The sequence below is a fragment of the Misgurnus anguillicaudatus genome, chromosome 22, assembly GCF_027580225.2.
Source record: "Misgurnus anguillicaudatus chromosome 22, ASM2758022v2, whole genome shotgun sequence".
In the NCBI taxonomy this organism is placed as follows: domain Eukaryota; kingdom Metazoa; phylum Chordata; class Actinopteri; order Cypriniformes; family Cobitidae; genus Misgurnus; species Misgurnus anguillicaudatus.
Genome location: NC_073358.2, coordinates 49,333,280 through 49,360,217, shown reverse-complemented (window position 1 = coordinate 49,360,217; position 26,938 = coordinate 49,333,280). Strand labels below are relative to the sequence as shown.

At 37.5% G+C, this 26,938-nt stretch overlaps 1 protein-coding gene and 1 long non-coding RNA gene across 5 annotated transcripts in view; both read right to left on the bottom strand.

Annotated features, from left to right (window-relative positions):
- Positions 1-1,041: 1,041 nt before the first annotated feature.
- The window catches only part of fgf10b (fibroblast growth factor 10b), a 38,440-nt gene continuing 12,543 nt past the window's right edge, over positions 1,042-26,938 (bottom strand). Inside the window, exons 2-3 of the mRNA XM_073860244.1 lie at positions 1,821-1,924; positions 1,042-1,729 (exon numbers count right to left, since the gene is read on the bottom strand). Coding sequence (XP_073716345.1) covers positions 1,538-1,729; positions 1,821-1,924 — 296 coding nt within the window. The 3' untranslated portion in view covers positions 1,042-1,537. The remainder of the gene's footprint in view (positions 1,730-1,820; positions 1,925-26,938) is intronic.
- On the bottom strand, positions 10,865-15,191 carry LOC141358745 (uncharacterized). Of its 4 annotated transcripts, none has more exons than XR_012365152.1 (8): positions 15,036-15,191; positions 14,251-14,470; positions 13,679-13,788; positions 11,859-12,081; positions 11,718-11,779; positions 11,525-11,625; positions 11,363-11,430; positions 10,865-11,265 (listed from the first exon to the last, which is right to left on the bottom strand). It is a non-coding gene; the product is annotated as an uncharacterized lncRNA (long non-coding RNA). The 4 variants fall into 4 exon arrangements; XR_012365153.1 differs by having other exon boundaries at positions 14,251-14,325; positions 15,036-15,143; XR_012365150.1 differs by lacking the exon at positions 13,679-13,788.

Below are 26,938 nucleotides of genomic sequence, written 5' to 3'. Positions count from 1 at the left end.
TCAGATTAAACAAATAAAATATATATATTTTTTTAGGGCTGTCAAAAGATTAATCGCAATTAATCACATACAAAATAAAAGTTTGTTTTTGCATAATTTATGTGTGTGCACTGTGTGTAATTATTTTGTATATATTGTATAAACACACACACATGCATGTATGCATTTAAGAAATATATATATATATATATTTACATATTTACATATTTATATTATATACATAAATTATTATTTGTTTATTTATACATGTTTGTGGATATTTATATATACATAATAATTACACACAATACACACACAAAAATATTATGCAAACACAAACTTTTATTATGTATGCGTTTAATCACGATTAATCTTTTGACAGCGCTAATTTTTTTTGTTTAATTGTAAAAATATTCATTTGTGACCCTGGACCACAAAACCAGTAATAAGGGAAATGAAGATGTACACATCATCTAAAAGTTGAACAAATAAGCTTTCATTAATGTATGGTTTGTTAGGATAGGACAATATTTGGGGCGAGATACGAATATTTGAAAATCTGGAATCTGAGGGTGCAAAAAATCTAAATATTGAAAGAATCACATTAAAGTTGTAATATTACTATACTACATATATTATACAATATTACTATATTACATATTACACGTATTAATAATGATAAATCATTTTTTTAATACTTCAAGAGAATCAATAATTTTTTTACAATAAATTACTGTTACAGTAGTATTGAGGATCTATTGCGAATTACGATTATTACAAAAAACTCAAAACCAAAACTTGCCCGCACAATAAAAACAGGAGGAAACTGTGTTTAATGGTCATAATAGTGAATAATAAAATAAAATATTACAAATCAAAAAATAAAAATGTTAAAATTCTAAATTCAATTTTAACTTAAATTTTAAATAAAAATTGTGAGAAATTAAATGAAACGCACGAAACTGTACAAAACACAGAACTAGTTGCTTTGCAGGAGAATAACAAAATAGACTTTATTTCACAGGAATTAGAGGACGATATCCATTTAATATGCATCTAATATGTTTTTTAAAGTATTTTATTTAAATACAATACAAATAAATAATTTACTCCAAAGCAGTCCAAAACAGTTCTTCAAAACAGCAAACAAATTCTCATATATATGTATATATATATATATATATATATATATATATATATTACCATACTGTTTATTCCAAGTTCTCTGTTCAGTCCATTAAAAATAAAATTTAACAGACCTTTTAAGAAATGTGTATTATTAAGAGCTCGAAGAAAATTCCTCCACATATAATCCATAACTTTAGATGATGGGCTTGCTTGACAAAGGAATGAAAATCCACTTCATTCACCAGCTCTGCTCGCATGTCTACCACACAATACTAAGTTGTATGAGAATATAGTGTTTAGTGCCAGCAACCAAAGAGTACAGGTGCAAACAAACACTGAACATCTTAAATGAGCACAGCCACTACAGGGAGGCAAAGTCTTTATCTTAATCTCATTTTCATCTCCCTTGGACCCATCTGCATTTTGAAAGTCACACCACTATGGGTAAGAAGTGTGTGGCTGTGTTCCTCCTGCGAGTTTTTCTCCCACGGAGAGGTCGTCCATGAGTGTTCAGGCCCACGAACATCTGACGTTTCTTGTTCCTCCATTCAGCAGATGCATACGTGTTATACCCGTTCTCCTCGATTCGCTCCTTCAGACGGCAGTTTATAACATAGTTTCTCTGTTAATGCAGAAAAGAGAGGAGAGATTAAACATTGGTGTGATTTGGTTCTGCGTAAGGTCCTGCTAGGTTTAAGCAAACACGTACTCACCGACCCATACAACTCTCCCTTCTTACTGATAGCCAGGTAGAGGTTACTGCCCAGACCTCGGATGGCGACAATCCCAACATCCACAGATGTGATTTCCAGAATATCTGAAACACACACATTATAAATATATGTATGAATACGAAGCCTGAGAGACAATAACATATTTTCATTAACATTCTCTACAGCAGGCTTGTTTTGTCTTCGTAGTGCCGTCCTATTACTTATTTAGCGTAATTTTTTGGGGTTAAGGATTTTAAAAACGAGCCCCCTTAAATGGAAAGTCAATCCAAAAAAAAAATTCTGTCATCATTTATTTATCTTCACGTTGTTCAAAACCTGTATATGATGCTTTTTTTGTGGAAAACTAAATGTCTCAGTGGTATTGTGTCCCAAATCATATCTAGCAATCAGAACATTATTTAGATTTGGTGGTTGGCTCTGTTGACTCTGACTAGATTGCAAACACCCTAACAACCACACAAAGCCCTGTAGAAACCATCTAGCAACCAAGTAGAAACATCATGGCAACCATCCACAGCACCACTGTGTCAGCACCATTTGCACAAGCAACCATAACATTATATATAGCTTTGCAGGTTGGTTTTATTTACTTTGGCTAGTAAACCACCAATCAAAACACTCCAGCAACCACCAAAGCAACCACAAAACAACCACCAAATCGCCCTAGTAGCAAACTAACAACCACCAAAAACACCATAGCAATCACATAACAACAACCAAAGTGCCCTAGTGACAACCTAACAACCACCCAAAACACCAAAGCAATCACATAACAACCACTCAAAACACCATAGCAACCAACTAACAACCACCCAAAGCACCATATAAACTACCTAACAAACACACAAAACACCATAGTAACCACCTAACAACCACCAAAAACACCAAAGCTCTCTCTGTCACACACACATGCACACACAATCACTCAAAACACCAAAGCGACCCCCTAACAACCAACCAAAAGACCATAGCAACCACCTAACAACTATCCAAAACACCAAAGCGACCTCTTAACAACCTACCAAAAGACCATAGCAACCATCTAACAACCATCCAAAACATCATAGTAACAACCTAACAACCAATTAATACACCAAAGCAAGTACCACCTAACAACTACCCAAAACACCCTGGTAACAACCTAACAACCACCCAGATCGCACCTTAGAAACAGCCTAACAACCACGCAAAACACAATAGTGACAACCTAACAACCACCCAAAGCATTTAGAAACAGCCTAACAACCACACAAAACACCATAGTAACAACCTAACACCCATCCAATACACCTAACAACCACATAACAACCACCCAAATCACCCTAGTAACAACCTAACAACAACCCAAAACACTATAACAACCACTTAACAACCACCCAAATCACCTTAGTAACAACCTAACAACCACATAACAACCCCCCAGATCGCCTTAGTAACCACCTAACAACCACCAAACACACCAAAGCTTTCTCTGTCACACACACAGGCACACACAATCACTCAAAACACAATAGCAGCCACCTAACAACCATTCAAAACACCAAAGCAACCTCCTAAGAACCAACCAAAAGACCATAGCAACCACCTAACAACCACCCAAAACACCATAGTAACAACCTAACAACCACCCAAAGCACCTTAGAAACAGCCTAACAACCACACAAAACACCATAGTAACAACCTAACAGTCCAATACACCAAAGCAACCACATAACAGCCACCCAAACTGCCTTAGTAACAACCTAACTACCACCCAAAACACCATAGCAACCACATAACAGCCACCCAAATTGCCTTAGTAACAACCTAACTACCACCCAAAACACCATAGCAACCACATAACAACCACCCAGATCGCCTTAGTTACAACCTAACAACCATGCAAAACACCATAGCAACCAACTTACAACCACAAAAGCACAATAGAAACAGCCTAACAACCATGCAAAACAACATAGTAACTACCTAGCAACCATCCAAAACACCACAGCTCTCTCTCTCTCTCTCTTTCTGTCTCATACACACAACCACTCAAAACACCAAAGCAACCACCCAACAACCAACCAAAACACCATAGCAACCACATCACAACCATCCACAATATCAAAAACAACAAAAGACCGTCAGCATCCTTTACACAAGCAGCACTCCGATTGTTTTATAAAATGTAAATGAATGCTTGTAGCAGAACAAAGGTATAAAAATGTGTTTACATTATAAACAAACCATGTGTCTGTGTGTGATGAGGTCAGAGGTGATATTACAGTTTTTCATGACCTTTGCTCACCTGCGTTTTTATTCAGCTCTTAACACAACCCAGCAGACTCTCTTAACAACCTACCAAAAGACCATAGCAACCATCTAACAACCATCCAAAACATCATAGTAACAACCTAACAACCCATTAATACACCAAAGCAAGTACCACCTAACAACTACCCAAAACACCCTGGTAACAACCTAACAACCACCCAGATCGCACCTTAGAAACAGCCTAACAACCACGCAAAACACAATAGTGACAACCTAACAACCACCCAAAGCATTTAGAAACAGCCTAACAACCACACAAAACACCATAGTAACAACCTAACACCCATCCAATACACCTAACAACCACATAACAACCACCCAAATCACCCTAGTAACAACCTAACAACAACCCAAAACACTATAACAACCACTTAACAACCACCCAAATCACCTTAGTAACAACCTAACAACCATGCAAAACACCATAGCAACCAACTAACAACCACAAAAGCACCATAGAAACAGCCTAACAACCACACAAAACACCATAGTAACAACCTAACAACCATCCAATACACCAAAGCAACCACCTAACAACCACCCAAAACACCATAGTAACAACCTAACAACCACCCAAAGCACCTTAGAAACAGCCTAACAACCAAACAAAACACCATAGTAACAACCTAACAACCATCCAATACACCAAAGCAACCACATAACAATCACCCAAATCACCCTAGTAACAACCTAACAACCACCCAAAACATCATAACAACCACATAACAACCACCCAGATTGCTTTAGTAACAACCTAACAACCATGCAAAACACCATAGTAACCACCTAACAACCACCAAACACACCAAAGCTTTCTCTGTCACACACACAGGCACACACAATCACTCAAAACACAATAGCAGCCACCTAACAACCATTCAAAACACCAAAGCAACCTCCTAAGAACCAACCAAAAGACCATAGCAACCACCTAACAACCACCCAAAACACCATAGTAACAACCTAACAACCACCCAAAGCACCTTAGAAACAGCCTAACAACCACACAAAACACCATAGTAACAACTAGGCTTGCCGCGATGGTCGGTGAAACGGTGATAACCGGTGCTTCAGCCTCTCACCGGTTAGATCACTTGCCCACCGCGACACCGTCTTTCACCGTCGTTTTGATATTTTCGTGTAATTAAATCATTTAGTTTCGTTAGAGAGAGCAAACGCTTACAACTGAGTGTGTATGCTGACAGCGGAGCTGAACGCGCGTCACGTCACAGAGCAGCAGGTGTCAGATTTCATTTATTCCTGTCAGAGTGTGCGAGGCAAGCTGACTGACTAGATGATGACAGAAGCCGCGTGCTTACTCGTTGTTGTTATAATATACATATATGATGTTTAATATAACCGAGATCGTTTTGTTCTTGTGTTTTTCATCAAGAAAAATAATAAACCCATCATTCAAGCAGCGCTATATGGCGAAGTAGCCGGTTGCTCTGCTTGGGACTGGCGGGTTCTGTGAGAATTACCTGCACACATTGACTCAAGCACTTAAGTAAACCAGCTGTTTCACTCGCATTGCACGCAATTCATATGCGATTTAACGCAGCATACGCAAGCACTGCATTTAAACAGTTGCGTAATTCAAAAGTGAAAGTAAAATGTGCACGTCTGCATGCGCATTTATAAGCCCCTCCCACACGGTGAAACCGGGATTACCGGGTTTGTGACGCGCCGATTAACCGGTGGGAAAATTCTGTCACCGCGGCAACCCTAGTAACAACCTAACAGTCCAATACACCAAAGCAACCACATAACAGCCACCCAAACTGCCTTAGTAACAACCTAACTACCACCCAAAACACCATAGCAACCACATAACAGCCACCCAAATTGCCTTAGTAACAACCTAACTACCACCCAAAACACCATAGCAACCACATAACAACCACCCAGATCGCCTTAGTTACAACCTAACAACCATGCAAAACACCATAGCAACCAACTTACAACCACAAAAGCACAATAGAAACAGCCTAACAACCATGCAAAACAACATAGTAACTACCTAGCAACCATCCAAAACACCACAGCTCTCTCTCTCTCTCTTTCTGTCTCATACACACAACCACTCAAAACACCAAAGCAACCACCCAACAACCAACCAAAACACCATAGCAACCACATCACAACCATCCACAATATCAAAAACAACAAAAGACCGTCAGCATCCTTTACACAAGCAGCACTCCGATTGTTTTATAAAATGTAAATGAATGCTTGTAGCAGAACAAAGGTATAAAAATGTGTTTACATTATAAACAAACCATGTGTCTGTGTGTGATGAGGTCAGAGGTGATATTACAGTTTTTCATGACCTTTGCTCACCTGCGTTTTTATTCAGCTCTTAACACAACCCAGCAGACTCTCTTAACAACCTACCAAAAGACCATAGCAACCATCTAACAACCATCCAAAACATCATAGTAACAACCTAACAACCAATTAATACACCAAAGCAAGTACCACCTAACAACTACCCAAAACACCCTGGTAACAACCTAACAACCACCCAGATCACACCTTAGAAACAGCCTAACAACCACGCAAAACACAATAGTGACAACCTAACAACCACCCAAAGCATTTAGAAACAGCCTAACAACCACACAAAACACCATAGTAACAACCTAACACCCATCCAATACACCTAACAACCACATAACAACCACCCAAATCACCCTAGTAACAACCTAACAACAACCCAAAACACTATAACAACCACTTAACAACCACCCAAATCACCTTAGTAACAACCTAACAACCATGCAAAACACCATAGCAACCAACTAACAACCACAAAAGCACCATAGAAACAGCCTAACAACCACACAAAACACCATAGTAACAACCTAACAACCATCCAAAACACCATAGCAACCACATAACAACCACCCAGATCGCCTTAGTTACAACCTAACAACCATGCAAAACACCATAGCAACCAACTTACAACCACAAAAGCACAATAGAAACAGCCTAACAACCATGCAAAACAACATAGTAACTACCTAGCAACCATCCAAAACACCACAGCTCTCTCTCTCTCTCTTTCTGTCTCATACACACAACCACTCAAAACACCAAAGCAACCACCCAACAACCAACCAAAACACCATAGCAACCACATCACAACCATCCACAATATCAAAAACAACAAAAGACCGTCAGCATCCTTTACACAAGCAGCACTCCGATTGTTTTATAAAATGTAAATGAATGCTTGTAGCAGAACAAAGGTATAAAAATGTGTTTACATTATAAACAAACCATGTGTCTGTGTGTGATGAGGTCAGAGGTGATATTACAGTTTTTCATGACCTTTGCTCACCTGCGTTTTTATTCAGCTCTTAACACAACCCAGCAGACTCTCTTAACAACCTACCAAAAGACCATAGCAACCATCTAACAACCATCCAAAACATCATAGTAACAACCTAACAACCAATTAATACACCAAAGCAAGTACCACCTAACAACTACCCAAAACACCCTGGTAACAACCTAACAACCACCCAGATCACACCTTAGAAACAGCCTAACAACCACGCAAAACACAATAGTGACAACCTAACAACCACCCAAAGCATTTAGAAACAGCCTAACAACCACACAAAACACCATAGTAACAACCTAACACCCATCCAATACACCTAACAACCACATAACAACCACCCAAATCACCCTAGTAACAACCTAACAACAACCCAAAACACTATAACAACCACTTAACAACCACCCAAATCACCTTAGTAACAACCTAACAACCATGCAAAACACCATAGCAACCAACTAACAACCACAAAAGCACCATAGAAACAGCCTAACAACCACACAAAACACCATAGTAACAACCTAACAACCATCCAAAACACCATAGCAACCACATAACAACCACCCAGATCGCCTTAGTTACAACCTAACAACCATGCAAAACACCATAGCAACCAACTTACAACCACAAAAGCACAATAGAAACAGCCTAACAACCATGCAAAACAACATAGTAACTACCTAGCAACCATCCAAAACACCACAGCTCTCTCTCTCTCTCTTTCTGTCTCATACACACAACCACTCAAAACACCAAAGCAACCACCCAACAACCAACCAAAACACCATAGCAACCACATCACAACCATCCACAATATCAAAAACAACAAAAGACCGTCAGCATCCTTTACACAAGCAGCACTCCGATTGTTTTATAAAATGTAAATGAATGCTTGTAGCAGAACAAAGGTATAAAAATGTGTTTACATTATAAACAAACCATGTGTCTGTGTGTGATGAGGTCAGAGGTGATATTACAGTTTTTCATGACCTTTGCTCACCTGCGTTTTTATTCAGCTCCTAACACAACCCAGCAGACTCTCTTTCTCACGCTCTCTCTCTCTCTCTCTCTCTCTCTCTCTCTCTCTCTCTCTCTCTCTCTCTCTCTCTCTCTCACTCTCTCTCTCTCTCTCAACGCCATGTGATGCCTGGTTTATCAGAACCTGATAACCCCTATGGTTGCGGGTGTGAACCCTGGGTCTGGAGTTGCGGGGGTCTGGCCTTTGATCAGCGTATAAGTGTTGAAAGACATTATTATCATGACAGCTAAAGTTGCTGCTCAAAACAGTTCTGTTGCACCCTATAAGAACACACAGTGTGGATGTGCACAGGACGAGACTTATAAAGCCATCCACACTTTTCTAATTCAATTTGAAGCAACCGTAACCTTATGTTACGTGTGATATGATTTATATTCTGTTATGTTATTTATGTTCATGTGTCCGATGTAAACTATGTTTATGTACACTTTAAGAAATGCTGATTTGTTTTAACCCATGGTTTGGTCAAATATGTGTGTGTGTGTGTGTGTGTACTTGCCTACCTATCTAAGTGGGGACTTTGGTGTCGTTACACACTCACCAACAGGGGACCATAAAGCAAAGAGGGGACATTTTCCAGGTCCCCTGTTGGTCATGCTTTAAATCATGCTAAAATCAAGTGAAAAACAGTCTGGTAAATTTTTTTTAATTTGACATAACTTACAAAAACAGGTTGCAATTATTCAACTTAAAGTAACATAAAAATATATGTTGATTTGACAAAAAACACAGAATTTTTGACAGTGTACATAAAGGTGTCTTAAATATCTTTAATACAAAAGTGTCAAAACTCTTAAAATGTAATGTTTGTAAAATTGTTTACTACATGGTAGTGACTTCACAAAATGTCTTTGGTCCCCAGTTTGATGGTGAAGTGTGACATGTGTTTATTTGCTTTGAATTTTAGGAAATATTTTAGATTCTGAATAACTGTGAATGTATTGACAAAATTTACAATGACACTAAAACAACAGTTCTTACCATCAAAAAAGTTCTTCATAAAAGATTTTGAAGTTTAAAGCTAAAAGTTGTACAAGGATTATTGCACTAAAATGTTATGTTATAAAGTAATTTAGTAAAAGACAATATAACTGAACCAACTAAAACATTTCAAGGCATTAAATAAACATAATAGTTTAAGTTTAAACCCCTGAAATCTTTTCTCATGGCAAGAAATGTAATTGCAATTAAACAGATGTCACACTACACTATTTAACATGGGGACCTAATGTATTTTATCTTGAAGAAACTCACTATTTTATACTATTTGGACAGAAATTAAAATGTGTATCTTAGAAATGAACAGTTTAAGCACCAAATTTAGGCATGATCATGTTAGTGACTTCACAAAATGTCTTTGGTCCCCAGTTTGATGGTGAAGTGTGACATGTGTTTATCTGCTTTAACTTTTAGGAAACACACACTTCACACTTCACTATTTAACAGGGGACCTAATGTATTTTATCTTGAAGAAACTCACTATTTTATACTATTTGGACAGAAGTTAAAATGTGTATCTTAGAAATGAGCAGTTTAAGCACCAAATTTAGGCATGATCATGTTAGTGACTTCACAAAATGTCTTTGGTCCCCAGTTTGATGGTGAAGTGTGACATGTGTTTATCTGCTTTAACTTTTAGGAAATATTTTAAATTCTGAATAACTTTGAATGTACTGACAAAATTTACAATTACACTAAAACAACAGTTCTTACCATCAAAAAAGTTCTTCATAAAAGATTTTGCCGTTTAAAACTAAAAGTTGTACGAGGATTATTGCACTAAAATGTTATGTAATGTTATAAAGTCATTTAGTAAAAGACAATATAACTGAACCAACTAAAACATTTCAATGCATTAAATAAACAATAGTTTAAGTTTAAACCCCTGAAATCTTCTCATGGAAAGAAATGTAGTTGCAATTAAACAGATGTCACACTTCACCATCTAACAGGGGACCTAATGTATTTTATATTGAATAAACTCACTATTTTATACTATTTGCACACAAGTTTAAATGTACGTATTAAAAATGAGCAGTTTCGGTAGCAACAACTTTTAAAACAGAAATAGCATCTGTCATTGGCTGATATATTTGTTGCGATTGGCCAGTCTGGGCAATTATAATACTATTTTGAATAAACCCCTCCCTTTTATTATTTAATAAAATTACGGTTTATATTAGATATATTATATGAGATATAACAAAAAATGTATGTGTCATGAAGGCTAATATTATAAAGACTATGTAACGTATACCATGGGCTAAGGGCATTAATAAAAAAATATTAGGGAAAGAAAACAGACATTTGGGAGAGACATGTTGATAAAATTTAAGAGTTTTATTAATAAAGCATAGGAAAAATAAATACACACAAAGTCAAAAAAAGCCAACGATTATGTTGTTGGGATCACATTTGGCATCAAATGTGTTCATTTTGCTGCCTTGGGGTCATAGGTAAGCGGTGGCATTCTGTTAGACAGCAATTCAGATTGCAGACTGTGATGCAACGCTGCATAGTTTGAACACACACAGTTGCAGCTGCAGCTTAGCACACAGATTGCGGAGCGCCTGACTGCAGAACGATGAAGGTCTCACAATCCACCCGACACTCCATCAACAGCATTGTATTCTTCATCTGAAATCATGTCAGTGGTGATTCCCCTTCAGAAGCCCACTTTGTCCACAGCTAGTACACTGGGTTAGACTCCAAGAGCTGAAACACAACTGTTGTATATAACAAGAATAATGAACATCATTACAGTTTATACTAATGAAACAGAAATAAAGAATTAGAACAGAAACTAATTCTAATCTATCTTACCCTCTTCCTCCTCTGGTCACTCCGTGATGTGGCCACACTGGCTAGCTCTGGTAATGTCTTGCAGGCCACTAGAAACAAGTGAGTGAGGTTTGTTAAAAGCAAAATACACACAAAACTATACAAAAATAGAAATAACAACAACCACAAATGAAAATTACTTACCAAATTAATTTTTATCAAGGCCTTCATTGTGCAACTCCAGGCTTGTAGCCAGTGCTCCCACTAAAAATGAGGTGTCCTTCCCATTATGTGGTGAGCTTAATCTATAGAAGCAAAATGTATTAAATTAAAACAAATGTGTTTATTTGCTTCGGAAACAACAGAATGCATTTTAGGCTTTATCTTTCATCCATACCTCTGCTCCTGGTGATAGTGCCTACAATTTGCCTCCGAGTTGTGTAGCCGACAGAGTGCTTTCTACAAAATACAAGTAAAAATACTTTATTAAAAAATGGATTCTGTCAAATTAAAGCATGGGTGGTTTGATTAAGCTTACCACAATTTTAGAAATGTGCAGCTGCCCTTCTCTCTTCAACTCCTCAGTCGAGCAGTTGTTTGACTCACATTGACAGTGCTTTACTTCTTGTGTTCTGCAAACAATCGCATCCTAATGATGAAAGCGAGCTCAGGCACGATTCAAGGAACCGTGCCTAATATGAGCGTGTTTTAGTAACTTTTCAACCTCCATCTCTGTGCACATAAAGGACTTCTTACAGCATCTAGAATAGTAGTAAACAAATACAGTTAGAAAATGCATTAAGAGAAAATGCAAAAAAGAGGACATATAGCGCACAGTACAAAAAAGTCCAAGAACAGAGACTTTTAACATTCAGTTCAAGACATGTGAAAATGTGTTTGTAAATTTCAGAGATCATTTTAAAAACATGCGGCCACTTTTAAGTCACATCAGATGTAGGGATGTCCCGATTCGATCACGTGATCGGAAATCGGGCCCTATGGATAATTTATAAGACATATTGCTGAATCAGTATGTTGTTTTCTTGTTAATTGAGTGTTTTTGGGTAGCCTATCTTATGCTTAGAATTAGTCAAGGAGGTTGATTCTTATAACTTCCTTCAAAGTTTGATCAATTGTGCATAATGACATGTGCAACAAATGCATATAGGGTGTCAGACCCATAGATTTGCATCATTTAAAGTTCAGGTTTTAAAGTTTGGGTCAACCTGTGGCACAGCTTTAAAATTGAAACTTATAAAATCCTACCAGAGGTCCAAAATGTCATTGAAACACACCAGTGCCTTTGCTGTAATCAGGATTAAACATGTTACCCCTCGAACATGTTAGCCCTGCTAGGGCTGCTCAATTATGGGAAAAGTCATAATCATGATTATTTAACATGATTACTTACTGACTGTAAAAAAAATGCACTTAGGCACACACGCGCGTGCAATCAAACAATTTAATGCATTTGTTTAGTGCTGTTGCAGAAGGCTACACGTGTCAAGCAGTGGTGCTCTCATGAGGTGCCTTTTTAAACACATTGGTCCAGCGGAACGCGATCATATTTTAAACATGAGGGATGTATTGCTACAACTCCTTGAAATGCACATTATAAGCAGGATTACTACCTAGTGACCTGACTTCGGACAGAACGCAGCTCTCTGCATGTCCACGAGTGAGAGAGGCGCCAATATGCAGCAGGTTATTTTAAACAAAAGGGATAGTTTGCCTCAGCTCGCATGAAACTGAACAAATACATAATGATTACTACTTTAGTTTATGTTTAGACTTCGGACAGATGCGAGAGCGCATGCATGTGAGACAGAGAGAAGCGCAGCTGCTTATGACGCGCTGGATTTATTTCAGGTGCTAGAAGGAGTCCAAGACGTGCGCATTAAGTCCATGTGCGTGCAAGAAGGAATCTCTCTAACAACATTCATTGCGTCACATCCACAAACCCTCATGCGGGGAAAGCATGCAATGTGCATGTTAATGTAAAACTATGATGATAATAATACATTCGCCAACTATCGTCATGACTATCACCATGAAAGCCTGCCATTGGCGATAGGTTTGAAGATCGTCGATACACGATACTATCGTCTATCGGCACAACCCTACTATATTCTCATTACTTTTTAACACATCTATAGTTATGCGCTGGCACAGAGTTAGGGTGTACTCACACTATCCAAACCAAACTGCGCTCGGGCGCGTTTAACCCCCAAAGCCTGGTTTGTCTGACTAGTGTGATCGCTCTGTGCCGCGCCCCGGCTGGGTTGCAGAGGTGGGCTGGAGCGCAGTTCACTTGGGCGCGTTTCAAAAGGTGAAGACGTCAGTTGCGCGACCACTCACCTTCATCTGCTTCCGTAAAAACCTTTTGATGCGCGCAGCCGGGTTACGTGAATGTCCGAGTGAGAGGGCTGTCTGTGAGAGGGCTGTCTGTAATCGCGCACCAAACGACTCTGAATAAAAAACACATACTTATCATTACGGTGGGTTCCAGTGTTAAGAGAGCGCTTTACTTCAAAACAATCGCATCTTAATGACGAAAGCGCGCCCAGACTCGGATCGATAAAAGTACAGTGTGAGTGCGTGCATCTGGGGGAGTTGGGAGGGGTGACAATCGCGCTGGGGTATTGTTTGGTTTGGATAATGTGAGTGTGCCCTTAGACCCTTTTGAGTCCACATAGAAACAGCAACGTGTGCGGCATGACATAAGGAACATCCTGGATCTGTTTTTTTTTTGCTCTTTTTATGTATTATAGAAGTATCGGATCGGGACTCCGTACCGGCAGATACTCAAAATCAAATGACTCAGATTCGAGGGCAAAAAACCTGATCGGGACATCCCTAATTAGATGCATTCAATACTCCAAATCAAATTGCACAAAGATAAATAATAAACATAATATTCATAATCTTACTTTATTTTCTGTTGATGTCCTCACATCGCTGTCTCTGACTGGTTTGGTCTGTTGTTTTCCAAGTTGTAACAATATCTATCAAAGTCATATCAAATACACAGATTTGTTTACAGTTTAACCTGTTAGGTTGTTCAAATGAAATAAATTTAACTCGCATCATTCTTCACAAAGACTGCAGGAATGACATCCACTTCTAAAGCTGATAATGTGTACATGATTTCTGCAAACAAAACAAAAACATGAGGGTTTTTTTTACTTTAAGAAAGGTAAAATAAAGGGCAAACAATAAAGACAAACTGTATGACTCCTAGGAATTAAATAGGTTTTAAAAATCTTGTAAAATACCAAGCACTGTCCACTGAAGAAATCTTTATATAGAATAGTAAACAATCTTACATTTTATTAGTTGATCTGGAACGCGTCTTTTTGGTAACTTACATTAAAAAACAGGGTTTCAAGCGTTTTACTAAGAAACAATAGTAAAAACAGTCACTTTGCTATCAGTTATGATTTCTAAGAAATGCTGATTTGTTGTTTTAAAACCAAAACATCTTGTCTTGAGTTTGCTTCTTTGTGGGTTTAATTTATTTTTCAAAGATTCAAACATTTTACTCATTCTTTTAATAGTTCTTTGTCTCATGTAACGTTAACTTAGATCAATGCAAGCACGCACGTTTACCGACCGTTATAGATCATGGCAAATAAATACTAGCACTTCTAGCCTAAAACATCCTTTAAATCATTTGTATACGTTCAGATTTAAAAAGAAAAGTATCTTAACTTACCTTGCTTTATTATACAGCTCTTCACAATACAAACAAAAGGTCCCGCGTCGTTGGTTCAGCGTTTCAAATTCGCGCTTCCGGTTTCTCCAGCGAGCGTTGGGCGGGGCATTATGGGAAATGTAGTCCTTTTCACAAAGCATCTCTAACATTGTAGAAGTTTATTGACTACTGTGTCCAAGATGCAATGCAAGCTACGTCGTGTCATCGGGAAAGAAGATACGCTATAATAAATATTATGCTGCGTTCCAGGCAACGCGTAGTCCTACTCCAAGTTTTGAGTCTTGACTGAGTCGTGGTTTTGAAGTCGTGATTTGCGGGCTCAAAACCTGCCTGGAACGCAGCATTAGTATCATTAAGTAGTATTTTGTTGTCATTAACACAATTAATGTAAAGTTGTGTCACTATTAAAATAAACTGCTTAAAAACAAAGACACATAAAAGGAGTAAAACTAAAACCCACTTTACACCCTTTTTGATTTACATTTGTTTTTATTTCATTATCCTCTTGTATGCTTGAGGTTTAGGTGAAACACTTTTACTGTGATGCTAGATTTAGAAACCTTTTGGAGTCTTATTTGAAATAATCATATTCTTGTTTCAAACATTTATATATTTCGTTATTATTTCGAATTGTAGTTCTGAGTGCTGGACAGGAAGTTTTTTGTATAGTTTTTCTTGAAATATTTTTGTGTGAAACTTTGTGTGCTGCCATTTTTGGCCAGAAGAGATTTTTTATCTCAATGTGATTATTCCTGGTAAAATAAAGGATAAAAAACACTGCTGTGTAAAAACATTTTATTAAATCCCCATATCAAATCCTATCCGTCACTAGTTGTTGACATGTTTTAAAATGTTGCTACATTTTAGGTAACAAGTCAGTGATGAAGGATGAAATAAGGTTGGATTTCAACTCCCAACTCAGATATAAATAAAAAAAAAACATAGGATGAAGAAATTTACTTTTATGCCTGCAAAACAACATTTAAGGTAAGACAAATCTCAATTTAAAATTTAGGCAACAATTTAAAAGTTTAAAATTAAAATAAGACATTTTCTTTACATTGGGGTAATTTGCCCACTCTCGATCGGTGACACTTAAGGGGTAAATTCCCCTTAACTAAGAGAATAATTTAAGGGTGTTGCATACAGTATAATCCCCTAAACGGTTCTCTTAGGTAAGAGTAATCGTTCAGTGTTTCATGACAGCGACCCAGGTTTGTCGTTATAAAATACTATTGTTGCCATGGAGACGCAACAGAAAAAACTTAAGGGTTTTTTTCTGCAACACACTTAAGTGTAAGGGAAACATAAGGGTGAACTTAAGGGAAAATTATGCAACCGGGCCCAGGCTCCACAAATTGCAATAAAAACAAAACGGCCAAACATACCACCAGAAACCATAACAAAGTGTTCCAGCCAATAAATGACAAGAAGGATTTGGGGGTGGGGGTTGGGCGCGTTCATGAAAGCACGGAAGGGAGGGGGAGGTGTTAGCTACACTCCATTTGTTTGAAAACAGTTCAAACATCAACAAAAAGTGACATCACACAGATTCGCTTAGAGCGCCTTTAACTGACGAAAATCACACTTTTCATGCAGTGAAGTATAATCAATAATCACACACATCATAATTATATACATTTTACAAATATGAAGTTAGATCTAATTCTTCGTTCAAACCAGGAAAAATAGTAGCTTTTAGCTGAACACTTTCACACCTACAGAGGTACTGTAATTTCACATCTTTGCACATTTCTGGTGTCCCCATTGGTGTTTAATCTCAACACTGATTGGTTGCTTTAAAAAAACACTCCCAAAACCCGGACAACTATTGGGACACTACATTGAAACTTTCCTGTTGAAATGATTTGATTGGTTACACTTTGTATTTGGTTGTTTTAGGGTTAAACTCTTACAGACAATCCTAAACGTGTCTGTCACACACTGTTCCCTTGAAGCCTCTCTCCATAGAAATGCTAATTGCACGTGGGGGTTTGCAGAGGAATTTCTGGGGGGTTGTAGGAAGTCTCTCCACATTACTTACCAAAGTGTGCAGAACCTAGCAGAGCAAAATGGATATTTAGTGGCAACTAAATTCTACATTTCATTTCTTAGAACATTTCATTTTAGAACTCTGGCTGAGAGTAGAAATGTTAAGACAGATGGGTATCTAAGACAGACAATACCATTTAAAAAGATTCATTTTGTTTCTAGTTGCTGTTTAAGCTCAGATAAAAGCTATACTAAATGTGGTGATTTAGAGGAAACTCTTTAACATAGTGGATGACTTGTGCTCATGTGGTTACTAATTCAGCATGTATGTGTTTGGTTTCTTTGCATGCCTTTAAGTTTTCTACAAATATACAAATATAGGTAGTGCAGGAGATTTCAGAAAGTACTGTCCACACGTCACAGTACCGAGAGCCGTTTGTAAATTCTTTATCTCCTGTTTGTTACAAATAAAGTATTTTTACAGTACAAACCTTTTCTTACATACTTGTAAATTATTTTTTGATGATATTGGATAGCCATACATTTACAGCAATTAAAAGCCTGCTATTTTTACTTCTATGACTAAAAGAAAACGGGTTTTAAAGGTTTTAATAAAAAAATAACAATTTCAATACAAGTAAAAAACAACACAATTATTTAACATTAATCTTAAACTGGGGGTCTTCTTCCTCCGCTTAGTTTTTCAGTTTACAAAGTCCATCATCTAAATAGGGATTAGACATAGCGCCAGCGCAACTGACTTTTAAAGGGGATGAGAGATAAGACTCTCATCGGTTTACTGCACGTTACGCCCAAAACACTCCCATTACTCATTAGGAGTATACGAACAACCCTTTTCGACGTGTGCTCGGCGCACATTTTTCCCGTTGTTAAATTAGCAAAAGTGGATTCGGACACGCCCATTTAGACCGTGCGCTTTAGACAATGCGCTTAGATCGTTAAAATAGGGCCCTTAATCTGTTATGTCTTAAGTGAATGTTTGGTTAAAGGTAGGGTAACAGATTTGATCCTGAAACATTTTTTGTTATGCTGGTTAAAAGTCTCCTTACATCCTGATAGCAATCACTGTGTTAAGTTGTTTAAATGTATTTGTAGAAATTTATGTCATCTGTGAAAGGCGTAGGACCAAAAAATGTTCAACAAATCATAGATTTCGGTCCGAACGGACATTTCCATTTTTGTCCCTCATACGTAAGCGTAATTTGAATGCCCACCGCGCAGCGAGTCCACGCAGACACCATACGTCATCGGCGCGTTCACGTGCGCTCACCTCCTGCCTGTAAACAGTGAGAACAGCAAACTTTTCTACTGAATTGACAACCTACACAGGAGGCACAAAACTAAAGACATCTTTTATAACAACAACAGCAAAAACTGCCTGGATCAGCAAGAGCAAAAACCCAAATGAACATCAGTAACTTTACTGCTTTACCACGAGATGCAAACAGCTGCAGGAGGCAAAGGGTCTGAAAGAGTCGTTGCACTGTTTATTTTGGTAAGGTAGGTACGCGATATGTTTGTATTGAAATGGATTCAGATATTCTACTTTGATGAAACATTGTGTTGCTTATGAAATTTGTGTTCGTTTACGGATTAGCGTAACGATATAGTTACTACGTCTACACAACCGAACGTGTGCTTAAACTAATTCTGATGTAAACAGTTGTTTGGTTATTTTGGAAGTGTTATTCGACTTTGTACTGCAAAGTTTTCTCACTGCTGAATGAGACATGAGACGTGACCGTCTGATCTGTGTGTGTTCATGTGTTGTGAAAGAGGCGTGACTTTGGATGGCGATTTGACTTGAGGGCGGGATCGGGATTTCATTGCTAGGCGGCTACCGTTAGCATTTTTCAAAATGTATTACCCTACCTTTAACTGTTGAGGATCTGATGTGTAACATTATATTAGATTAGATCTGAAAGCTGTTTGTCTCAATGTCAATAAAACAATAAAAGTAAGTTCAACATATATTTATCCTATTGATGTTGTTTTTGACTGTGTGTTAAATCTATTATTTTTACCAGTGATTTTAAGTTAAGGATGTGCTGATTTTGCTTTTGAACCTTCAAAAATCTTTAATTTGATTTTTCTCAAAATTGACTTTGCTGACTCTGTCAACTTCAAACAGGTGTAGTGCTGTCATTTTTCGTCACATTCCAACAAGTCATATATTGTTTTATATATTTTTTTTAATAGAGAATATAAATAACTCTTTTTGAAAATTTGCTCATTCTGACTAATTTTGCCAGCACGGGTCACATTTAATTATATGCACCCATTGTATGATGAGTTTGAACATTCGGGTCAAAGATTTAGGATGCCAATGTTGCTTCTTCTTCTTCGAATCCGTTGCAATTTCAGATGTCATTCTGCCAGTATCTGGCACAGGTCACGGCTGATTGGGTTGGTTCAGCCAGGTCCTGGGGACTGCACTGGGGGGCATTTTCACACTTCAGTAGGTGGGGCATTGTCTGTACTGCTCCGCAGTTACATGTGTCGTCTGTCTGGAGGTTCCATATTTTCAAAAGTGCTTTGCACCTCCCCTGTTACACTCGTAGTCTGTTGAGGGTCTTCCAAGTTGGCCATGGGAGATCGTGCCCGCTGGCGAGTCATTCAGTCGGAGTGATTCCTCTCTCCATCCAGTCCTGGGCTCCTGTGGTTAGCTGGTTCCATTCATCTTTCCAAATGTTGGTCCTTGCTATTTTTCTGGTTGTCTGGAGAGGTGGGACTGTCAGCAGGAAACTGGCTCTTGATTTCAGGCAGTGTGGGGGTGCTGTGTGTCCATGCAGGGGATGCCTGGTGTCATACTCCAGTGTTCTCCGCTCGTCTTGTGCGATGATGGATCGTCTGATGTAAGGGGGGGCAATGCCAGCTAGAGCGTAGAGACATGGTAGAGCCGTTGTTTTTATGCATCCCGTAATAATGCGTCAGGTGTCTTTGAGAGCTGTGTCAATCAGTTTGGTATGGTGGGAGCGGCTCCAGCTTGAGCATGCATATTCGGCTGTGGAGAAACACAGAGCTAGAGCAGTTGCACGGATGGTTGGTGGATCGGCACCCCATTTTGAGTTTACCAGTTTGCCCAGGATGTTATTGCGGGTGTATATCTTGGCTTTGGTGTTCTGGAGGTGGGTTTTGAAAGAGAGTGTCCTGTCGAGTGTGACTCCCAAGTACACAGAGAGTTTGTAGCCATCCCATGAGATGCTCAGTTCTTTTTTCGCATCTCGGTTTTTTAAATGGAAGCTGCATAGTTGGGTTTTTGATGGATTTGGTTTCAGATGGTTGTAGTAGGTTGTCATCTCTCAGAGGACACTTTCCAGAAAACCTCAATCTTCTGGAAGTTCTCCTGTTGGGTGGTCCGCATAGATAAAGCGACCGTATTGTGAGTGAAGTGGTTGGTCATTAGTATAGATATTAAAGAGGAGGGGGACCAGTACACTGCCTTGTGGTAGGTCGTTCTTTTGGGCTTTCCATTTGCTCTTCTTGTCATTTAATTGGATAAAGAATCGTCTGTTGTTGGGGAGGCATTTGATGATTTGATGACAGGTCGAGGTCACCAGTCATGTCAAAAAGTTTCCTAATCATGGTGCGGTGCTGGACAGTATTGTAGGCAGCAGTAAGATCTATGAAAGCTGCTCAGTGATGAGTTTACACTCAAAGCCATCCTCGATATGTTGGGTGAGGTTCAATAGCTGCCCAGCGCAAGAGCGACCAGGATGGAAACCAGCTTGATCTTCAGTAAGCTTAGAGTCTATAGCTGGCATAAGGTGTTGGAGTAAAAGCCTCTCATAGAGCTTGTAAGTAATGCAAAGGAGTGAAATTGGTCTGTAGCTCTTTGGGGATGATGGATCCTTTCCAGGTTTAAGAACTGTGACTATCTTGGCCTTTCTCCATGCCGATGGAATTATTTTTTCTGCCATGCATGAGTTCAGCATTTCTAGGAGCCAGGTCTTTGCTTTAGGTCCCAGGTGCTGTATCATTTCTGTCAGTACATCGTCGATTCCTGCTGCTTTCCCAGGTTTCAGCGCGTTCATTGCAGCTTCCAGTTCTTGTGGGTCAAAAGGCTTGGTAAGTTCTTCAATGTTGCTTAAAATTAGGAAAATCCTTTGTACCACAATAGTGAAATATTTAAATGATGAATTCTTTTAAAAACTTGTTTTTGTTGTTATATTGTATTGTTTTGTAAGTGTAAAAAACCGCATGCTTGAAAGAATTTCCCAAAGGGGATAAAAAGGTACTACTACTAAAGGTACTAATAACTGCATTAATTTTAACTTTTAAGCTTTTTCAAGACAGGACACATTTAAGCAGGTGGGGGATAAACCCAGAACTCCCATAGGCTTTATGCCCAGCTGCACTACTTCCTACTTGACTACTTGACCTTAGACTTTAGACCAGGTTTTTGTTGGTCAATGGCGTAGTCTATTTTAGTTGCCTCAAAATAGCAACGCGCCAACAATGCGCCTGAACACACCTCTTTTTCAGACCAGAACGCCCATGGGCGCAAAAGGGGGCGCAAATGCATTTGCTATTTAAACAACGCGGCGCTAAACGTGAAAATTTGGGTGGAAACTAGCGAAAGACACTTGCGTCGCGCATTGCGCTGCATTGCGCCGGGTGTAAGATAGAGCCCTTAGTCAGTGCAAAGTCTTGATTTGTACCGGCTGTCATTGCTGAGCTGTTTGCCTGCCTGCTTATCTATCTGTATTTATTAATCTTGATCTGTTTTACCTGGTTTATGAGTACTGTATGTTTGTTGCCTGCCCTGACCCTTTTGCCTGTTTCATGTCTACGAGATTTGCCTGCCTTACATTGCTGTGTTTGCTGTTGTTTGACCTTGCCTGTTGGAGAGTGTTTAATAAAAACCTGCAGGTGGATCCTCAGTCTCAAAGTGCTTTGTTACACAAGCAGTATACAATAAGTAACCTACTATTTTACTAAGATTACACTAACAGAACACTTGCATGTACACTTTCAGTATATGACTAGTAAACTACTAGTTAACTGAAAGTATATTAAAAGAACACTTGGAAGTATACCTGCAGCACACAATAAGTAACCTACTAGTTTACTAAGAGTACACTAACAGAACATTTGCATGTACACTTTCAGTATATGACTAGTAAACTACTAGTTAACTGAAAGTATATTAAAAGAACACTTGGAAGTATACCTGCAGCACACAATAAGTAACCTACTAGTTTACTAAGAGTACACTAACAGAACATTTGCATGCACACTTGAAGTATAAGTCTAGAAAACTACTAGTATACTCATGAGTTCACTTGCAGTACAAATGAAGAACTAATTGTGCACTAGTTGTACACTTAAAGTTGACTACTCTTACACTTATAGTACACTTAGAAGTATACTTCTATATACTAAAAGTGGGCCAATTTAGTCCCAAGCGGTATTCAAGCAGTACACTTAAAAGTATACTACTAGAACATAAATGTTAGTACACTTACTGCATAAAGTATACTTAAAACTATACTCCAACATTACTTAAGTATACTTAATAAAATGAACTTGAAGTATACCTCTTTTTCGTAAGGGAAGCTTAAGGGTGTTGCAGAAAAAACCCTTAAGTTTTTTCTGTTGCGTCTCCATGGCAACAATAGTATTTTATAACGACAAACCTGGGTCGCTGTCGTGAAACACTTAACGATTACTCTTACCTAAGAAAACTGTTTAAGGGATTATACTGTATGCAACACCCTTAAATTATTCTCTTAGTTAAGGGGAATTTACCCCTTAAGTGTCATGCTTAAGGGAAAAACTTAAGGTGCTTTATGCAACCGGGCCCAAGCCTTTCGCAGATGTTTTGAGCAAGGAATGTTTAAATATTTCATATGTAAATGCCATGTTTTTGAAAATGGCAGTACAATAACATTCGGGAAGTAAACAGTGTCGTCAATTTATTTTTATAGTTTTGCAGTGTGTTTTTATTTAATTAGATTAATGCAGAGTTGTTTAAAGCTTTGGCTGTACGTAAATGGTGCTGCATCTAATTTGTCATGGAATGTTAACGTTTATAATGTTGTTACAGTAACATTTAACTTAAATTATCCCAAAGTTCTTGAAAAAGCTTTGCAAGCCTTGTAAAAGGTCCATACATTTTCAGTCAATTTGACAGTTTTGTAATGTCACAGAATTTACATTAATTGTCCAAAGTAGTTGAAAAAGCTTTGAAAGCCGCATGTGCCAGCTCTCTGAATGGAGAGCATCCTATTTTGTCAGTTGGCTTTACAGTTGTGTAATACTGTTGTTTAATTATATTTATCAGGAGGCTTGAAAAAACTGCCTGAATGGTGCTTCGTGCATTTCAGTTGTCAGTAACTGTAAAAAATTGTAATGTTGTTACAAGGTTACATGGTAATATCCAGAGTCCTTGAAAAACTTTGCAAGCTTTTCAAGTTGATGAGCACATCTCATTTGTCGGTATATCCTTTACGGTATCTCTAGTTTAAGTGCAATAAACATGGCTTGAAGAACTGGTGTCTGAGATTCTTTTATGAATAAAATGAACGCTATATAGAGTTTATTACAAAAAGCATATTTTTGTGTGTGATGTAACTTGAAAAAGAAATTGTTATGTTAAAGTTACTAAAAGTAATTGTATGGAACCACTGTCCACAATGCAAATGAGTTGTAAGAATAAACTACTCTTGAGTTGGACAAGCAAAAAATATTTGATTAGTTTTTACAAACACATGTTCAGAAAACGTAACAATTTTAAGTTACTGAAAAGTAATTAAGATGATTTTGTTGAACATTACCACTTCACATTAGTTATTCATTATTCAATTGTGTTGCTGCAACAAAATATTTTGGCATTGACTGAAAACAATTCTGAAATGATAATAAAAACTAACTGGGTTGTGTGTAACCACTGTCCATAATAAAATTGTGTCTGCCATTATTGGACAAACTGATTAATTCAGGTGTGTCGGATTATTGTTGCTGTGACTACTGAGGTCAGGCACACCTGGATTAATCAGTTTGTCCAATAATGGCAGACAGGAAACAAGGAGCTGGCTGAAGTTCAGGAAGAAGTGCAGCTAGGCATAAAGCCTATTCACACTGTTGTCTGCCACTGCCAAATGACCCATTCCTGTTCCTTTCAATGTGTCTTTCACAAATCTGCAGGTTTGAGACACCATCCTTATTTTTTATTTCTTTTACCTTTGTTTCCTTTAGCCATTTTCCTGTGTTTTCTAGCATTAGTCCTGCTAATCCACAGAGCTTTTGACTTCTCATTTTAACACGTACATTTAAACTTGTGTGAAAATAGTAAAAAATAGTGAGTTTCTTCAAGATAAAATACATTAGGTCCCCATGTTAAATAGTGAAGTGTGACATCTGTTTAATTGCATTAACATTTCTTGCCATCAGAAAAGATTTCAGGGGTTTAAACTTAAACTATTATGTTTATTTAATTCATTGAAATGTTTTAGTTGGTTCAGTTATATTGTCTTTTACTAAATTACTTTATAACATAACATTTTAGTGCAATAATCCTTGTACAACTTTTAGTTTTAAACTTCAAAATCTTTTATGAATAACTTTTTTGATGGTAAGAACTGTTGTTTTAGTGTCATTGTAAATTTTGTCAGTACATTCACAGTTATTCAGAATTTAATCAAAGCAGATAAACACATGTCACACTTCACCATCAAACTGGGGACCAAAGACATTTTTTGAAGTCACTAACATGATCATGCCTAAATTTGGTGCTTAAACTGCTCATTTCTAAGATACACATTTTAACTTCTGTCCAAATAGTATAAAATAGTGAGTTTCTTCAAGATAAAATACATTAGGTCCCCTGTTAAATAGTGAAGTGTGAAGTGTGTGTTTCCTAAAAGTCAAAGCAGATAAACACATGTCACACTTCACCATCAAACTGGGGACCAAAGACATTTTGTGAAGTCACTTACATGATCATGCCTACATTTGGTGCTTAAACTGCTCATTTCTAAGATACACATTTTCCGGCGGTTTCCCGGACCAGAATTAGCTTAATCCAGGACTACGCCTTAGTTTAATTAGGAAATATAACTAGTTTTAACAAACATGCCTTACTAAAAACATTGCCTGTGTGCATTTTGAGGTAAAACAAAGGGCACTGATGTATTTCAATATTTGTCAGTGAAAGTAGTTTTTAGTTTGGACAGCTCTTACATTTATTTTAGTCTAGGACTAGTCTAATCCATGTCCGGGAAACCGCCCCTTTAACTTCTGTCCAAATAGTATAAAATAGTGAGTTTCTTCAAGATAAAATACATTAGGTCCCCTGTTAAATAGTGAAGTGTGACATCTGTTTAATTGCATTAACATTTCTTGCCATCAGAAAAGATTTCAGGGGTTTAAACTTAAACTATTATGTTTATTTAATGCATTGAAATGTTTTAGTTGGTTCAGTTATATTGTCTTTTACTAAATGACTTTATAACATTACATAACATTTTAGTGCAATAATCCTCGTACAACTTTTAGTTTTAAACTTCAAAATCTTTTATGAAGAATTTTTTTGATGGTAAGAACTGTTGTTTTAGTGTCATTGTAAATTTTGTCAGTACATTTACAGTTATTCAGAATTTAAAATATTTCCTAAAAGTCAAAGCAGATAAACACATGTCACACTTCACCATCAAACTGGGGACCAAAGACATTTTGTGAAGTCACTAACATGATCATGCCTACATTTGGTGCTTAAACTGCTCATTTCTAAGATACACATTTTACACATTTTAACTTCTGTCCAAATAGTATAAAATAGTGAGTTTCTTCAAGATAAAATACATTAGGTCCCCTGTTAAATAGTGAAGTGTGAAGTGTGTGTTTCCTAAAACTCAAAGCAGATAAACACATGTCACACTTCACCATCAAACTGGGGACCAAAGACATTTTGTGAAGTCACTAACATGATCATGCCTAAATTTGGTGCTTAAACTGCTCATTTCTAAGATACACATTTTACACATTTTAACTTCTGTCCAAATAGTATAAAATAGTGAGTTTCTTCAAGATAAAATACATTAGGTCCCCTGTTAAATAGTGAAGTGTGAAGTGTGTGTTTCCTTAAAGTCAAAACAGATAAACACATGTCACACTTCACCATCAAACTGGGGACCAAAGACATTTTGTGAAGTCACTAACATGATCATGCCTAAATTTGGTGCTTAAACTGCTCATTTCTAAGACACATTTTACACATTTTAACTTCTGTCCAAATAGTATAAAATAGTGAGTTTCTTCAAGATAATAATACATTAGGTCCCCTGTTAAATAGTGAAGTGTGAAGTGTGTGTTTCCTAAAAGTCAAAGCAGATAAACACATGTCACACTTCACCATCAAATAGGGGACCAAAGACATTTTGTGAAATCACTAACATGATCATGCCTATTGCTGCTTAAAAGGCACATGCGTGGGTCGATCTGGTTTTGAGACATGTGCTTTCAGCTAAAGTCTTTCTAATCTTTCTTAGTTTTGTGTGAGCGGAGGTGTTTGTGTATGTTTAATGACAAGCAGGATTCTATTCTCACCCTCTGCATTTCAGTTTTAGAACCTTTTTCATTTTTAACATCTTCATCCATCTTTTTAGTTGTGTTTCTTGGGCTTTAGCTGATCAGTTGTTCTTCCTATCCTTCTTTTGATTTGTCTAAATAGCTACTACTTCACCTTTGCTCTAATATAAGAACAAATCCACTAAGACAAAAAACTAAAACAGTATAAACCTAATATTAAAACTTATTGACTGCCATCTTTACCTGCTCAACTGTTCTTCCTCTCCCTCTTCTCTCTGCTCAGCCCTCTTGCTATATTCACCTTAAATCTGATGTAAGAACAGTTTCAAAGCTTATATATGTCATAAGCTTATAAAAAT